The sequence below is a fragment of the Neoarthrinium moseri genome (genome assembly GCF_022829205.1).
Source record: "Neoarthrinium moseri strain CBS 164.80 chromosome Unknown scaffold32_Wmoseri_CBS_16480, whole genome shotgun sequence".
In the NCBI taxonomy this organism is placed as follows: Eukaryota; Fungi; Ascomycota; class Sordariomycetes; order Amphisphaeriales; family Apiosporaceae; genus Neoarthrinium; species Neoarthrinium moseri.
In genome coordinates, this window is record NW_026055146.1 from 293,974 (window position 1) to 311,772 (window position 17,799).

At 49.5% G+C, this 17,799-nt stretch overlaps 5 protein-coding genes across 5 annotated transcripts; 2 read left to right on the forward strand and 3 right to left on the reverse strand.

Moving 5' to 3' along the window:
• Positions 1-43: 43 nt before the first annotated feature.
• On the forward strand, positions 44-2,023 carry JN550_008003 (uncharacterized protein; the record flags this gene model as incomplete). The annotated part of the gene is made up of 4 exons (XM_049319917.1): positions 44-932; positions 1,092-1,389; positions 1,444-1,586; positions 1,647-2,023. The coding sequence occupies 4 exons, from the start codon at positions 44-46 to the stop codon at positions 2,021-2,023; spliced, it is 1,707 nt and encodes a 568-aa protein (XP_049170070.1).
• Positions 2,024-2,315: 292 nt separating this feature from the next.
• JN550_008004 (uncharacterized protein) lies at positions 2,316-5,615 on the reverse strand (the record flags this gene model as incomplete). Its single annotated transcript, XM_049319918.1, has 7 exons — positions 2,316-2,994; positions 3,056-3,325; positions 4,040-4,736; positions 4,799-4,969; positions 5,026-5,140; positions 5,196-5,377; positions 5,435-5,615. The coding sequence occupies 7 exons, from the start codon at positions 5,613-5,615 to the stop codon at positions 2,316-2,318; spliced, it is 2,295 nt and encodes a 764-aa protein (XP_049170071.1).
• Positions 5,616-6,342: 727 nt separating this feature from the next.
• JN550_008005 (uncharacterized protein) lies at positions 6,343-7,648 on the reverse strand (the record flags this gene model as incomplete). Its single annotated transcript, XM_049319919.1, has 5 exons — positions 6,343-6,451; positions 6,505-6,681; positions 6,747-6,832; positions 6,883-7,457; positions 7,525-7,648. The coding sequence occupies 5 exons, from the start codon at positions 7,646-7,648 to the stop codon at positions 6,343-6,345; spliced, it is 1,071 nt and encodes a 356-aa protein (XP_049170072.1).
• Positions 7,649-8,174: 526 nt separating this feature from the next.
• JN550_008006 (uncharacterized protein) lies at positions 8,175-10,501 on the reverse strand (the record flags this gene model as incomplete). Its single annotated transcript, XM_049319920.1, has 3 exons — positions 8,175-8,324; positions 8,404-9,917; positions 9,976-10,501. The coding sequence occupies 3 exons, from the start codon at positions 10,499-10,501 to the stop codon at positions 8,175-8,177; spliced, it is 2,190 nt and encodes a 729-aa protein (XP_049170073.1).
• A 6,081-nt stretch (positions 10,502-16,582) lies between these two features.
• Positions 16,583-17,722, forward strand: JN550_008007 (uncharacterized protein; the record flags this gene model as incomplete). The annotated part of the gene is made up of 1 exon (XM_049319921.1): positions 16,583-17,722. The coding sequence occupies one exon, from the start codon at positions 16,583-16,585 to the stop codon at positions 17,720-17,722; it is 1,140 nt and encodes a 379-aa protein (XP_049170074.1).
• Between the last annotated feature and the right edge of the window lie 77 nt (positions 17,723-17,799).

Consider the following 17,799-nt stretch of genomic DNA (forward strand, 5'->3'; position numbering starts at 1 on the left):
TCATCAATAGATCGAGGACTACCAACCCGACACCATATACAATATGAGCTCTTATAAGATCAATAGCGCCTCTGACTATGCTGTTGGTCAGAAGTGTGAACTTCAAGCATACCTCGAAATCTTTGATGGAGTACAACGTTCGAAGACTTCCGTTTCCGATCCTTTCGGTAAATTTTCGTCTCGTACCGATGACAGTCCTTATGCACTTGTTGTCAATAGGGCCGTTGAAAAAGACAGACCGGAGAAGGTTTCTCTACAAGTAAACTCTCCATTCATTTTGCAAACATTTCGGGAGGTTATAAAGTCATATTCTCCTGTTGCCTCCGACTTTACGAGCCCCTTTGAGCTCCAGAATCCGTCTCATATGCTCATTCACTATTGGGAAGAGCTGCAAGCATACCGTTCCTCAGCTGTTGGAGAACTGCGTGACCACGTTGACCTTCTCTTCGAATTCATGGACCATGAGCTTGGTGGGAAGCGCGAAGAGATACTTGCTATGATTCAGAAGAATCAAGTTGACTACCAGAGCGCATGGGCATTGTTTCGTCCCGGCGATGTGTTGTATACCGAGGTTGAGGGGGAACCGTGGCTCCTGATTTGCGACAAGGCTTCTTACGAGAAAGATGTACAATCCGGGCCATATTTTGAGGTCCGTTGTAAATATGCAAGTCATGATGGGAAAAAGTCCGGTGAAGCAGCCCACACGATTATCATGTGGCAAAAGGAACACTTCCCAGCTCAAAGCCTTGCGTCTATCACCAGCCTGCCAATATTTCCTCGACAATTCTTCAACATGGGCGAGGAGCTTGAGCACAGTTTGAGGCTGAGAGGACAGAGATTCCTGTCTTTCAGAGATTTCTCTGTCATGGCCTACGATGGCAAGGCGCAGTATCTCAAAGAACCCCCTTTTGGATTTTACTCCGAATCTAAGTGTAAGTGGGGCGGGGTTTGGCTGTCATACACCGAGTCAGGAAGGGTGATTCTTGATCGGAAGACGTTTGGCGAGGAACAGCCTCTTGGGCAGCCCAAAGTCAGAGTTTGTGATGTCGACCCTACTCTATGCCCCCCACACACGCTAGGGTATTCCCTAGGCAAGAAGCTGTGGTGCCAATTCTTTGTCGACCATATCCAAGACGTGCAGTGGGATCAGGATGCCTGGAATTCTCTCGTCACTGGTGAGAAAGAGAAGTTGGTTCTTCAGTCTCTAGTAACTTCACATCAGTTTTCTGCGAAAGCTCGGGACCAGACTCAACAGAAAGGAAAAGGCCTGGTCGTGTTGCTCCATGGAACCCCAGGGTCGGGCAAGACTCTCACCGCTGAGACCGCCGCCGAGGGCACACATAGAGCGCTGATTACTACTTCTGTTGGAGAGCTCAACAAGAACAATTAGTAAGCTCTTCCTCACGCTGGGAGCCAATGGCCTGATACTGATTTCTTCATAAGCCCAGCATCCTTTGAGTTGGATCTCAAAAAGATCCTTCGCTATGCAACAATCTGGAAGGCAATTGTTTTGCTTGACGAAGCGGATGTGTTCCTCGAAGCCCGTAATGAGGACTCAAGATCAGATCGAAATGCACTAGTAGCTGGTAAGCACTTACAATATACTGGTTGAGCCCCACGAAATAATCACTAACATAACTACGAAGTGTTCCTCAAAGAGCTGGAGTACTTCGGGGGTATCGTGTTCCTGACGACCAACCGAGTTGAGACCTTTGATCCAGCTATGAAATCCCGCATCCATCTTTCTTTAACCTACAGTCCTCCAGAGGTTGAAACTCGCCGTCAGATCTGGCTGCAATACTTGCATGCTATTCCTAAGGGAAAAAGCAATGTGGACCCCGAGCAGTCAATTCAGGATCTAGTGGCCAGTAAGTTGAACGGTCGGGAGATCGCAAATGCTATCACTACAGCCCAGACAATTGCAAGGTTTCAAAACAAGCCACTTGATATCTTCCATATTCACACTGTTCTTGATGTGGGAAGAAAGTTCGATGAGAGCTTGACAAATGGAGGAGCTATCTAGGCAGGCAATCTCATGGTTTTGATGGTGCACCATGTGAATATCGAGCCGATATGGGTTGCGAAAAGGCGTGATGTCTCCATTGAATCATTTTTCGCCAATAGTCTCCATTAATAGTCTTGAATTATCACCTCAAAACACTGAATCAAACACTGCACATGGCAGAAAGAAAGTATCCACCGTTGGAAGGGCTAGATAGTAACGATCGGCGGGGCAATAGTTGAACACATCCGTTCAGCCATGCTTATATCACACTTGGGTATACTTTGAATCACAGATGAATCTCCACTACACATCATGTAGGGCTTTGGATCCTAGCTGGCGCCTCATACCCCTGCCAACCCCCATAGAGTTCTGCTCTTGTGTTACTGTAATCTGCCTCCAATGGAACATCGGTAGCTGGCGCTTCTGCGAGAGCTAGGTGCCCTTGGTATAAGCTGGCATGATACTGAGCCAAATTTGTATCGTGGGCGGCGTCTTTGGCAGGTTCCAAGCTTGTGGATTGTGACTGCTGTTGGTCGCTATGGTCACTCCGCTTGGCGATACGGTAGTGTCTCCTAAACCACCAGATGACACCAACAATTGCAAAGACGCCAACGGTGGCGCCAACACCAATACCAGCTGCTGAAGCAGTGCTAATTCCGGAACCGGACGATGGTATCGGTGCTGCCGTGTCGGTACTTGAGGGCGAGCTGGAAGTAACTGAGGTGGTCCCGGTTGCAGACAGGGAGCTTGAGGTCGTTGTGCTATCGGGTGGGAACGTGATACCTTGGCTTCGCAAAGCTAGGATTGGAGCAGACGCGGGCGAAAAAAGTGAAAGATCACTTTGCTGCCACGCGACTGAAATCGGATTTGCAAAGGCAGTGGTGCCCGCAAGCGTTGTCTTCAGATCGTTGGAGAAGCTCAAATCGGAGACACTGCTGGTGAGGACCTGATAACAAGACCACCCAGTCAACGGGGCATTATGGACCCCCCTACAGAAACATGTCAGATATTCCTACTGGGAACGACGTGAATAGGACTTGGTGAGATTACGGTGGACAGCATATCGCAAGTGTGGTGGCCGGTCCAGATGTGGGTCGAATGATCGAGGTCGCGACGTAGTTGTAAGACAGAGGGCATACCCCGGGCGAATACCATAGGCCGGACTTATACTGATACGCGCTGTAAGAAGAAGGATAACAGGTTGCTTTGCTGATGCCGCTGTCGAGTTGATATGCCCATTGATTACCAGCCCAGGTCGTCGACGCATATGCTGATGCAGCTGTGCAGTCGCTCTTTGGCGTGAAGACAGTCGTCAACGCACTTGCACCTGTCTGAGTAAACGACGCTCCGTTCCCGGACTTCGAGATTTCAGTGACCGACATTCTCCCATAATCGCGTGTGGTTGGGGCATTAGCAGGATGGAAAGAAAGCGAAGATGAAGAGGCTCGAGCAAGAAAAGCTGAGAGTACCCCAAAAGCAAGCCGTATCTAGCCCCCAATCTAGTGATCAGGCTGGCGGCACGTAGTGGGCTATTTAATTGGCCTTGGACTATCTGCATGCGCTCCTTTGTTGATCCATTGAGTTAGTGTTGAGGGCTGAATTGGTGGTGTCGACAAGGGTCAGGGGTAGAAGGTCAAATCACATTCTTCATAACGTGCGTCATCTAATAATTTTACCCTACAGCAAAATGCAGTTTACCCTCCAAAGAAACCGCTTATGTCTTTCAGTATTGCGGAGGCTTAGAGGCCATCGAAATGCCACTGCCATTATGCAGTATTTCCCCGCATTGGTATTGAGACCAGATGCCATGGTCCGCCTCGCTAAGACTGCATTGCTTACTGCAAGTTAAATGTGCAGGTTAACAGTTATAGTGTGTATCTATAATTGGGATTGCACTGCCACCTTTCCCCTAAAGACAACGCCCGCGTGCCAATAGAGACCCCTTCAATCCGGGCATCTTGGTCAGACGCTTTCTGCAGCTGTCGATTCCGCCATTGTAAGTAATAGCGCAATATAGTTGCAATAATGATGCACATAGCTGAGAACGCAACATTTGCTACATTCGCTTGCCAGTATCTGGGACCTTGGCTGGAGGGATAAAAGTAGGAAGCGTATATGGCGGCGAAGTTAGATCCCGCGTTGACCACGGCATAGGAAATGGCACGCTTGGTGGAGGGCCTCGGAAGCGTAGTAGAGACCCAGGACAGAATGCACCCGAATGAGCCGTACACTGACATCATCATAAAGGTCGCGATGTAGCGCGCAACCGTGTTGAGGGTGACCGCTGAGATGACGAATCCGATGCTGCAGAAGACCTGCGGCCAGACAACATGGACCCATCGCTCGCGGACTTGATCACTGTGCCAGGAGTTGCATATTCCGAGAATAGCTGCAAATACGTAGGGCGGTGCTGAGAGAAGCAGAGTTTCACGTTGTGGATACCCAAGTGTTGCCACTATAGTCGGGAAGAAATTGATAAATGCTGCCGAGGTGTTGAGGCCCAGCTGCATAAACCAGATCATATATAAGGCTGGGTCGGTCAAAGCCATTTTTAGACCAAGGAGAGCAGGTGTCTCAGCGCGATCATCTTCTTCGTTGGCTTCCTCTGCGATCCGTAGGACAGCAATCTGACGTTCCTCCTCCGAGAGCCATTTGGTAGTGGCTGGGTAATCAGGGATAATCCACATGGTGACAAGGGCTACAGGGATTGTGGCGCAACCCTCGATGATGACTGCGTTAAGGGAAATCAGAATCGGCCAGAGGCATAGTATATGGTGTTTCTCTGTTACTCACACAGCCATCGCCAGTCCGCGAGACCAGCCTTTCCGTCCATGCCCCCCATGATGGTACTACCGAGAAGCCCGCCAAAGGCTCCAGCCATCTGGCCCGCGGCATAAAGAATAGAGATACGTGCCGCCAACTCTTTCTTCGTATACCAAGCGCTGAACAAAAAGAGAGCGCCCGCTTAATTTTCCTCATATCAGAGATTACGAATGGAAATTCATGTTGCCGACACTTACGAAAAAATGGGGCTTCAACAAACCCCAAGATAAACCGTAAAGCCACCATGCCGGCGTAGTTTTTAACAGCACCAGTAGCAGCACTGACAACTGCCCAAGCGCACATGACACCAGGCTATGCCGTCCAGTTAGTATTTCCGTCGAGGTTCAAATGTAACAACATTACGTACTAAGAAGATCGAAGGTCGCATTCTGTTGAGGATCATGTTGGTGGGGATCTGGGTCAAGATGTACCCAACGAAAAAGACTGATATAATGGTATTGTACTGTGTCCCCACCAGCCCAATGTCTCTCTCGAAGTTGCCGAGTCTCGCCATGGCGATGTTGTTTCTGTCGAGATAGTTGAGCACATCTGTGAATCAATGTCAGCCACCGGTCTCGTCATTCTCATTTGTGCATTATATCTAACATATGATCATCATTAGGGGCATCATGCGAAGGTCGATCTTCCGAAGTAAAGCACTCTCTTTCCCCGCGCGATTTTCTATATTGGGGATGCCATCGACGGTTTTGAAGTCGGCACGAAGGGTTCCCAGGTGTAGATGGGCGTTATCACCCTTTGCTTGAGGTGCAAATTCCGTATTTGCCATGGTAGTAATAACTTGTTACGATAAATGGGGTTGGAAACAAGAGATTGTGAGACTTCGGAAGGGCGCATAGTTCACGAAGCAGGGGCCGGGTCTTTTGTACGTCTCGTGGTGTCCGGTGCCCACTCCGCATTCTTGGGGAATAAGTGGTTCTCCCCGTGGCGACCCCCACAAACATGCAACTCAGGGTCAATGGTCCATATGGTCTGTCAGGCAGATGCAATGGACAGGGCCAGTTTAATCACCGTCCTCCCAACTCTGTCAAGGTTCTAGTTAGTCTTCAGACTGGAACCCAGGCCAGCCGCTTGATCATGCTGGAGTACTGTCTCAAATGCAACTGCTGTACTCGCGAGTTCTCCTCGCATTGCTATCTATGGCCAACTGTCCGAAATTCCAGTAGATCATTGCCTCAATCAGGCGGGCAACATGTAGCTCCTTCTAGCGTGACATATCCTTCATCGTTCAAACCCCTTGGTCAACGTAGCTAACTCTGAAGCTTATAGAGTGATAAGTTTGTTGTACTTCGATATTTCTTGAGCCGTTGCAAACAAAATTTCGGCTTGAGTCAAGGGGCCGTTGCACTCGAAATACCAATATCATCTCACGCACACCTGTTGTGGTGGAGTGTTGTAATGGTTCGGGGTGACTTTGCCGGCAGCCGATCATCTACGCTACAGCACTCGCTGGCATCCCGCTTTTAGAACCCTGCTCAACGGCATTCTCACCGATGTCAAGCTGCGGACTTCGCCCCGGCGATGGCTTTGATAGCACCCTCTCTCACTACGCGTACGATATCTGCCGCCGGGAGGACCTCCTTAATAAGGCCTACGCCCGTGCCACTTCAATCTGTTAGTTCGATGAAACGCGGCGAATTATAGACAGCACAACTTACGACCAGGTTATCATTCTTGAATTATCCCCTGCGTCTTTGGCAGACTTGAAGCGTTCAGTGTTGTCTTCTAGAGGAACTCCAGCTTTATCGTCCTGATACGATGGGTGGAGTATGGCCCTCCCATCATAGATGTCAGGCCATTCTTTATTGCCCTGGACATGGTCATGCAATTGAGACCTGCGCTCATATTTCATTAGCCAAACGTTGTCTTGTTAGAAAAGTACAGAAACTGCAATACTAACTTGACTGTGTTGGCGCCGCCATCCGAGGTCGACGTAATAGCGTTACGTTTGAAGTCCTGGGCTGACGACTCGACGGCGGCCACGAACTACTTTTTGTTAGTGAGACGCCAATCAAAGGGTAGGTTAGTTGGTATACCCGAGTTCCCAGTACAGCCGCTTCAGCTCCAAGGGCTATCGCAGCTGCGACACCACGACCGTCTGCCATTCCGCCGGCCGCCCAAACACTGATCTCTCGGTCAGAGAACTCCTCTGCCACCATGTCCGCGATCTCCGGCACGAGACTGATGAACGAAGCCCCATGCGCCCACTGGTGACCCCCTGCATCAGTGCCTTGAGCCACGATGATATCCGCCCCATCCTGAGCCGCTTCCCGAGCCGCAGCTACTGAGCCTACCTGAACGACGACCCGCAATCCCCATTCGTCTCCGAAGTTGCGGAGGGATTCAATGACACCGGCCACCGTGTTTGGGAGATGTGGAGATGGTGCAAATATCCATACTGCAGCTGGCCGATGGCGTCGAAGAATAGGGACTGCAGTCTCGGCGAACTGCGAAATAGAAGGGGAATATGCAACAAAACCCACGCCGATTGGAAGTGCGAGCTTCCAATCCTGAAAGCCTTCGAGTCCCTCATGTGCTGAAGTCAGTTCGCTATCAAGGTTCTTGAGATCCGCGGATCCCACCGAGAAGTCGCGGCCTCCTTGAATGAAGCCTGGGAGATTGCAGGTTAGCGCAACCTCAAAGGGCTTTAGGGCCAGTCATCATCATGAACTACTCACCCAAGCCGCCAGCCTTGGTGACTTCCGTAGCTAGTTGGACATTGGCTACGAATGCCATGGGAGCGCTAACTATGAGCGGCGACGAGGTCGTTGGGAACCAGCTCTTGGTCCTGGAAAGCGGCATCGTTGCGACTGGACGTGATGCAGATGCGACAGAGATGGTGAAATGTGCAGAAATCAATCTTGAACCATATGTACGAGGCTTCGAGGCTATTCTTGAGGCTCCAACGCGAAGAAAAGAAGGCGCCATGTTGCAGCATGTAGTGGTTGCATGCCAAGTAACCTCGGGTCGTCGCCGGAGAACATGTGGGCTGAGGCGGGGAGCTAAGTGGGATATTTCCGCGGACGCTTAGACATCATCCGTAGGTCCGCTTGACCCTCCGGGCCGGGCCGTCAGCAAATCTCCGATGAACAGCAATCGAGGAGGCGAATCGGGTTTGTCTCGATCTTGCGGCTCTGAGGAGTGAAGCATTGGAATGCGAAGAGAACTTGCCAAGCTAGTCAATGTTTGCGCCCAAAGGACGAATGCTGCCCATGAGGCATGTACAGTAATTAGCGGGGTGAACAAGTTGAATTCGAATGCCACCAATTGGGTATCTTCGATATAATCTATTTTGTCTCATCACATACTACAAGAACAACGAGTGCTCTCAGTCCTCAAAGTTCTTCACCTCTGCCGGAGTTTCGTCAAACCAGTCATCAACTGGTACCGGTCTATCGGGGCCCTTTTCACGCGCTGTGTTCTTGATTGTGTGAATCCACATTGGTGGAAAGCATAAGTGTCCATATCTCTCTTCATTCTGCACACGCACAGTTAGGACGTGTATTGGCAAGAAAGGAATGGAACAAGACTGGTCAGATAGACATTGATGTACTTACCAAGACCCCCTCGTCGTAAAAGTAGCGGCCCTTAGGGTCCTTGAATTTTTCGATCTTCTCATCCGTACGTTGACTCATGTCAGGCGGGTATCCGAGCCAACGCCTGTAAAGATCTTCCGCTGCTTGAGTAATGAACATGTACGAGAGGCGATACATGATATGATCAAGTTTGTGGTCCCAGTTGAAGAAGGAATCCGCCCCTCCGTTGACTGCCTCAGGCTCACCGGGGTTCACAACGCTCATGAGTTCTTTAGCGCTCCACTGCCCGTCTATCCAAATCGGCTGTGGCACATGTACGGCTTTCAATCCATGTAGCATCGCCCACGTGGGGCCAGACATTTCCGAGACCACTGCTGCTCCATCTGTTGTGTGCCGGTGCATTACATTCAATAGTTTCCGCGACAAGCGCCATTGAGCAATAGGCGATGTGCGACGAGGTAGGTCCCTGGAAACTCCCCATAGCTTGTCAGGGTATACCCATTTAGTCTTTCTGACATCGAATATCGGTAAAAATGTGATCAAATCAGCCTCTTCTCCAACTCCCCATTGGTAGCTGTCCTGGCTTGGATCCGCCACTGGGGGCTTTGGGCCCAATGGGTCTATTTCAAGCCCGTCGGTTGCTGCAACCGGACCCCAAATAGTATATTTCCCTTTTAACGAGCTGCCGACCATGTTCATAAAATCTTGCCAAGATCCATGCGCCGCCGGTGCGTAGAAATACGAGTTTCGTTCCCAAAGATACTTGCGCGGTTGGCGCTTTGCAAACGCAGCCGCTTGCTGCAAGAAATGATAAGCGTGTCCAGTCATACGAGTATCCATTTCGATTTGCCAGTAGAAATCGAAATGCGGGTACTGTTGTGCAAAGATTTGTGTGGCTTGTAGATGTTGAAACTTCGCATCGTGTTCTGGGACCTTGGGATACCACGCACGCAAGACCTCATCATTGAACAGGACCGTTATATTATGGAATTCCGGTGGTACGTACTTGTTCAGTAATTTTTGAGCAGACTGCTCGCTTGAAGGCTGAAAGTCACCATCCTTCACCTCAATGAGAAGGAAAATCTCATATTCACCCCTAGAATGGAGCGACAGTTCCATGATGAGCGATCGGAGATACAAATGGTGGTCGGGGGTCCATTTTATACCATACCAGGTGCGTACCAACATCGCCGACCGAGCTTGGAACTGTTGAATTTCCGGAGTTGACGAAGAAAGGCTCGACGAGTACTGAGCGGTCTCATCCCATGGCTGATGGGGTAATGCCTTTGAGGAGAGGCTATGCTTTGCACGTTGGTGCTTTCGTTCATAACGATTGCCATTTCGACGAGCACATTGAGACTGCAACTCTCCCCAGCCAACCTTCTCCCACAAACTGGTATGCGACTGTGTCCATGGCCCGCAGTCTTTGGTGCCTTCTCCATATCCGTATATACCTAGACGAGAACATCGGTCGGTGCAAATACTCGAATCCACTCCTAAGGCTTCGTGAGAACCGAAAATAGGAAACGGAAAGTCTGCAAATGGTGTCAGGCCTTGCCATTGAACGTGAAATGAGAGTCTACATCGGCTCACCTCGCTGGTTTCCCATATAGACAGAGACGGCGTCACGTGAATTAGTTCGGTCCAAGTCGGATCCTCCTGGACCACGGCAGGCTCGGAATTTCCCTTTCCATGCTTGATGCCAGGATGGATTGTTGTAAGATGGGTAGGGATCATAAACAACAGAGCGAAGAGTTGCCGAAGTAGCTTCATTATCTGCTGTTAGTGACAGAAGCCCCCCTTCATAGAATCTCGCATCTCTGTGGTCATGTAAAGATCCAACGCCCTTCAGATCATATAGTGCAGAGGCATCTCCACTGATTTCGGGAAGTTTTCTACGCCGACTGTTGTCAATAAAGTCTCCGGGCCGTAGAATTCTTCTCGTGGAGTGTGGATGCTGCTGCGGCTGCTGCGCAACAGGTATATACTCCTCGGAATTGTATGATGGACGGATGCTAATCGTAAAGAGAATGATGGTAGCCAGCGCAGCGTATATTAGCCACGCCGGAACAAGGCGCGTGAAAGCGCGCCTGATTAACCATGGGGGCATCTCAAGCATGGCTGCAGATTCCTGCGCCTAGCTTCCAAACTGAATTGGTGTGACAGTATGGTAAAGATAGATCATTTGAATCTGAACCCTAGAAAATGGGCCTGCATGGACGTGCGTGTTTCTTGATTATGCTGTAGAAAGAAGTTGAGAGTGAGACTCGACGGTCCGAGATTTGCATTCTACCAGACGGGTAACTGGCCCTTAACGCCACGAAATGAGCAGGCGGGAACGCAACAAGTCCGAACATGGGACAGCCGTGTTCCCTGGTCCTCGTCATGTTCAAACTCTTGTCTAGAGAGGAGCGCTGGAAGCATGGGTTGCAGATCTCTCATTCGTTCATGACTGCCTAACTTATGACGAGCCCCACTCGTAGATGCGGCAGCTGGGGCCGTATGTGGCATCCTTGCTCAAAACTCACTTGATTGGGACGAACCTGCATAGCGGCCCGGTGCCAACACCAGTGGATTATGAAAGAAACCCAGTTTCAAAGCATAGCTGCGTGACACTTGCCGGCAAGATTCAAGCTAACCATTGCCAATATTAGTACGGGAAGAATCAAAAAGTGAGCAAGATTTACCGTGTAGCGCTTTGGCTGTTTCCCTTGTGATTTAGCTGTGTTCTAGGGTTGGAAGTAGGTCAGGCTGTCAAAGGTACCTCCAGTATTTCCGTGGTCTTGTCACCAGCTCGCTAGGGTGCCCAGCTATGGGAAGTCGTTGATGCGTCGAGTCAAGGGAATGATCTGACATGACGGCGGTAAATGACAGGATCCACTCCTGGATAGGTGACCTGAAATATTATTGGTTGAAGACCCGGTTCAAAATGGGATCCGTACTGACCCGAGGAATCGAAACCAGCGCTTGATATAAGGGCTCCCACAACGGTGTGCTAAGTGCGAGGTAGATTTGCATGGTGTTGGGACGTGAACAACCATTTCCAGCGCTAAATCCATTTTCTTTGACCAAAGAGTTCAGGCGCCGAATAGCTGCACGAACAAATGGCGTAGCTTGTTCCCGAAATGTTCGGCTTACCGATCAATCTTCCCAACCGACTCGGGCCGCACTCTGATTTCTGAGTAGCGCTTGTGCCTGCCTCCTCTTCCACTCATGCGATGTTGTAACCGATAGTCCAGTGCCGACCAGATTGCAAGCCTCTGACAACACGTCGAACTGCAGTCCTGCAGCGCGCCAAGTGAAACTCTGATCGAGCTCTATAAGAGTAGTGACTTAGGATAGACTCACTCACTGGTGGAGCATGGATATCGTCGGGGCACTTGCTGAAAACAGAGAATGATAGGTTGCCTCAGGCAACTCTGCTTCCCATTTGCCTAACCAAGACCGGGGTCTCTGCAGTGTCGACCAACACAATTTGAAACCCCGTCAAGCCAATGGTGCCGTCATTGCCTGGCGTCTTCTCGCGCTCTGCATGTCGCTATAGATGGCGTGACAATCTCAAGTCCAACGACACCATGAGTCCTGATACTTCTTAATCAGTAAATAAGCTTCCGAGTTTGCAAGAGCAGTCGCCCTTGTGTTGCTCCATCACCTTTCCTGTTTGACGGATGTACTGCATAAATCACTGACCATGCCAGCATCATTGGTTCTTTCTCTTCGGAGCTTCATCCTCGCATTGTCGCTTTCCAATCTGTTTAGCACAGGCATGGTTCGCGCAGAGAATGCGAAATGCTACTTCCCGAACCGAGACCAAGCGTATGACGACACACCGTGTGGAACAGGAGCTGCCAGTGCTTGTTGTGGACCAGGCCAAATATGTCTGGACAGCAATTACTGCCTAAGCGTCAACCAACCTTTCACGTTATCGCGGGGAACATGTACAGACCAAAGTTGGAAAAGTGTAGCTTGTCCTCGTCAATGTCAAGACGGTCAGTGTTGCCATATTCAACGAGAATATTGCTTCCTGCATAGACTAATGGATTGGCCACTTAGTTCGACCTAATTCTGGTGTCACCATAATCCTTCAGAGTTACGAAAACGGTGTGAGTAAATACCGCTGCAACTCACTGGCCGTTATCCCTGGAAGTTCTATCCCGTTATGCTACAACGACACTCCAACATTCACCCTAGACGACGCCAATGTAATTCCGGGGAAACTGGAGCTAGCAAACTTCACAAACACTGCGGATGGTCAGTCGTCGAGTGCAACCAGCGCTGTCGTAGCAAGCTCTGGTGTACAAGATACGGGAGATACGGGTGATGCGGCACAATGCGCAGGAAAAAGCCATGAAACAGTGATTGGCGTAAGCATTGGGGTGCCTCTCGCAATTATTGCAATAGCTGCTATTACATGGGCCATTTGGGAGAGGCGAAAGAAAAGAGCATTAGAGCAGTCAGCTGCTCCGCCGGTGGACCAATCTGGTAGTTATCAGCACTACTACGCCCAGAGTCCTTACGACCAAAATCGTCAGTTGGACACTCAGAAGATAGCCCACAGCGGAACACCAAGCGAACTGCACAGCAGACAGGTTCCTGAGCTGGGATGATATTCCCTCTCAAGAGGCTATGGCAGCCGTTTCCATGCGAACACATTTTGTTCAGAGACAAGTAATATAAGGGCTTAGCTGGCACAACTTGGCTTCAACTCACTCTAGCATCAGTCGGTCGAAGTTCCTAGCTGAGGTATCCTTGCTTTCCTAGCAGAATACTTGCAGGACCTGCTGCTATAATCACAATAATACTTAATAACCAGGACTATGCCGTGTGTTATTATTATTCATAAAGTTTAATGGAATATCTGTTCCTACTCTGACATCTTGGTTTTTTTCTCTGGCATAGTTTTGTGCAATTCAGAATAGTATTGGCAGTCTGGCTTTGAGAATTGCAACATTCCTTGTGCCTCAACGATTACTACGCTTGCTCGGGCGCCGACGGGCGGAGAAGCTGTATGGTTTTACCTTACTTTGCGTCGGCTCCGGGTTGAAATAGGCTGCCCATATACTCAATGAGGTTGCAATTATGAGTGGAGGCGTTCCTGGCGCCTCGGAAGGGGGGCTAGACATGATTCCGAACAGAGACTTTGGTGGCAGTGGAGTAGCTGGTCATATCAGGACTGTTTGGGCTTATGATGGAGGGACTGGGAATGTAGCAATTCCAGATTCGGTAGAGAAATCCATCAGGTAATCCAATGAAACCTTAGTTTCAGATACAAATTAGATACAGACCATCTGAAGAGTTTTTACGGTAGCTATCTTGACTAAAACGAAAATGATATCTGTACGGGGTTCATCGGTCATATTCCGTCAATGAAACGATCTGCGTATATCAACATTCAATTTCCAGGCTGCCACGTACGCGCTTTTAAGCGAGTCAATGATCGCACACTCGCTGGAGGATCGGGCGAGCCTGCGTCCTTCTGCCTCTGCGACGCCGCACGCTGCTTTAACACATACACCTCATTGGCAAGATTATCAGATCATCTAGAGCACGGAATTGCCAACACGTTCACACGTACTGCAGCCATTCCAAATCCTACGTGTTTACCTGACTAGGCGCATTACGTATGTGGCGTAGCAGACACGTCCGAGACTCTACCACACTGTCGCACAGGTAGCTTCCCGTCTACTACCCCCCCGGTCTTTCAATTTCCGTCCCTCCCAACAATAGATCCCGTTGGCATATTACTGTCGTATTTAAAAAACCCTGAACGTTTCGGGGACACGCCGCATGAATACGGCCGTAGGATCGACCCAAGACCGTAGCACCTGCAGGTGCTGAATGCTGTTGGTCCCGTAGCTCGCAATGGGATACTTGCATGGCGCGGCGTAGTTGAGGTAGAGGTGAGGGTCGTAGGCGTCGAGGCTGCGCGCCATAGGCTAAGGCGGTCACCAGTGCCGCGACGGCTTTATAGACGCGACGCTCTCGTCATTGGCTGTGTCCTGCCAGCTCTCCATCAGCAGCACGACTGCACGCGTACCGTTGCGGCCCACCAGCGCCAGCATGTTCGACCGAGCCCCACGCTCGCATAGTCCTTGTGGCACCATCTCCATTGATTGTGACCATGTCAGCCTGCAGATGTCTTGTACCCCCGCCAAGCTTGAATTCCAGACCTCGAATGCGCCGCGGACTATAGCCTCGGTGGGCAAGATAGTTATCCTCGCGAACATGTACCTCCTTTTCGTCAGGCTTGACGACTTGAGCATATGAGGGTGAGTTACTTACTGGGCCGTTCCAGGACAAGTTAGGCTCTGCCCTTGTATCTCAAGGGTTGGTACGTTAGCTACTGACGTTTCGCTGCAGACGGGCAGTAACTTAAGGAGATCCTGATAGTACTGCGGAACCTGATCCTTAATCGGCTGCGTATATTGAACTGGAGTGGTGCTCCTGGGCCATATTCCCCAAGTAACACCACCTCAGCCAACGCAGTTCTCCTCGTCAGAGCCGACGAATTGAACGTACATTATTCGTGTGGTCAAAATAGACGTATAAATCGACGGTCGCCAAACCGAATAATCGTAAAATAAAGGCAAAAAGTGCGATGGTGTATTAAATTCTACAGAAAAGAAGGAAATTAAATAGATAAAGCGCGAAAAAGCACAGCCACTATTTCTCAGCCACAATTCTATACCACGTCTCACCAGCCCGAGCTCAATATGCAACCTGTCTAGTGAGTACCGAAGTACCTTGAGCCTTCGATTATCTCAACCCGGCCGTAGCCAGTGACCGTGGCAATTTCCGTGGATGTGCGCATAATCAGGATCCTGCTGTGCACGTTGCAGAACTTCAGTATAGAGAGACTGTAACAAGGGCATCTTTGGATAATCTAGAGACTCTAAGCAAGAAGGCCTTTCGATCTCTTCTAGCGGAACTCCTTGATCGCTCAGAACAACCAGGATTAGTACTGAAGCTCCCATGACTTATGATGGCTAGGCCTACAGAGTGGCCAGAAAGCTCGACCACCAGGTCATTGATTAACTGAAGAAACTCCATACTCAGCCCATTGTTTGTTGTACCTCCAAAAAAAGCACCTCCTGCTACAGAATTCCAATCCTCACACATGATTCGGTGAACTGACATCGATATCGTACCGTCTAGACTGAGATGATTTCATCGTAACAATCCTAGCCGTTACGCCAATTCGATCGACTTACCAGCACACTATAGGTGTCATAGAACGCAGTAATGTCACCCATTTCAGGAGGTATTTACACTGGTTTCAAAATAACTGGAATAGAATAAGGATTCCATAGATTTACACTGGTGTTATTAATGTTTGCAGATAGCATACACGTCTAGAGACAGTTTGGTGGGGTTTGTAGATAAATCCAAATTAGCTCATATTATATGCAACAAGAGTGGCTTTTTTTCCTTCTTCGCCCATCTCAATGCCAATATATGGGAGCAAGACTTATCATTAGACCGGTCATTGTGGTTTCACGACGTTGACTATCTTATTCCTGCAGAAGAAGAAAATCCCAAAAGAGCGGTTTCAATAAAAGTGGCAACTAGATTTGGCTCCATCGTTGACATTTCATCCGTGAATGAAATTAACTCTTTTATATCACATACCTCGCCTTTATAACTATTTCAAGCTCATTGCAACACTAGCAAATGGCGATGTTTTCTCTGTTCCTCTCTTCGGCCACGTTTTCACTCACAACTTCGCCCCTTTACTCTGACCATTCGGAAATGTAATGGTACTAAGGTGATGTATCTCGGGAAGTATCGAGCGAGGTTAAGTCTTGCATTAACACCGTTCTATAGTTCATACTCGATCGAAAGGTATGCTACGTGGTGGGCAATGCGTGGATTCACATCATGCTTCAGCGTCCTGCTTTTCAACTGATGTCAATATTGAGCTTGTCTTATTGTAAATATTGTGGGCTCTGCTGGCATCCTCATTGAATTCAAGGGGAGTATTGTAAGGTGAATTCACCTGTCTATCAAAAGGATCTGGAGTGAAATTACACTGCCTAAGCCACAGATTTCTCAATTGTATAAAGTGTTACCATGAGTTCGCTCTTCGTCATTTAGTTATCGTCATCAGCTACCAGCATCCATTGCACGATTGTGTTTGAGAATAACCGCCTTTTGACAGCGCAGCTCCATCGCCAAGTCAGAAACAACAAAGCCGGTCATGATGTTTTCATACGTTCTCGCTCTCATTGCCATGCTGGCATTCGGGCCTTTTGCTTCAGCTCGATGGGTTCCCCGAGCCGGTCTTACAGCTCTCAATCACTCAGGCGTCGACATTGGCCTGTCTAGTGAACTTCCGACCCCGGCCATTGCAAGGGATCAAACCAAAACACTCTCAACTTGCACCCCTTCCCAGTCGTTCGAGCTATTTCTCTGTGATTCTACCTTCCCCAACAGTTTCTGCTCCTTTCAACATAGCGGAGTTTCGGGCAAAGCGGCTGCGAACGATGCCGCACCCGACAGAGTATCCCAGCCTGCGAAAGGACACTGGGCAGAACCAAGCAACTATGAGGATGGCAGCAAAACGAAGTTCATGCGTGGGGAGGTTGCCTTGGCCGTTAAGCAGGGCAGATTTGTCGAGCTGCGCCACCCGGACTTCAACGCCGATAATGAGGCGATCAGTACATCTTCCTACGCAATCAAGTTCGAGAGTGAACCAATCGACATGGCCGTGACAGGCTTGCATGGTTGCACATCGGTCGTCATTGTCTCTCGGCGCGGTGCCTTAGCATTTCACATCTGGGAAATCCCTTCCATGAGAGGAAGGAGATTCAGCATCGATCCTCCCATCTATGAGCATCAAACAGAGGCAGATAACCGGTTCGAAAGAGATGTCCTAGATGGAATTCATGCTGGAGAAGGTTGGAACTCTCCCCACAAGGGTGGTATTGACAACATGCGCAACGACGAGAGCCCTGATTCTAGCCTCGAAAAATTCAGGAACATATTCAACGACGACGCAAACCCGAAGGCAATCATTCTCACGCCCGTCAGTTACAACAAGGATAGTTCTGACGTCTTCGAGTACCAAGCAAGAATCAACCAACTGACAGATGAAATCACTCAAATATTTCAAGGTTATGCCTTGAAGCTCGAAGTCCTTGGGTATAGAAAGGCAACACACAAACAGCTGCATGACGGGGCAACCTTGGCAGATCCAAGTTTTGCCAGCCATATGGGGAAGATTCTTGTGCAGTACCAGGCACCTCACCCCGCAGAGAGTAGTAAGAATGCGAAATACCGAATCTGGGTCGAGGGCGAGGCACTTGAGGGAGATTGGGCCACTGAATGGACTCCTCAGTAATCGACCAGTCGGGTCTTATCGTATGAGCTAGACGTATCGCTTTAGCTTGAGATAATGACACTGATGATCACATGAAT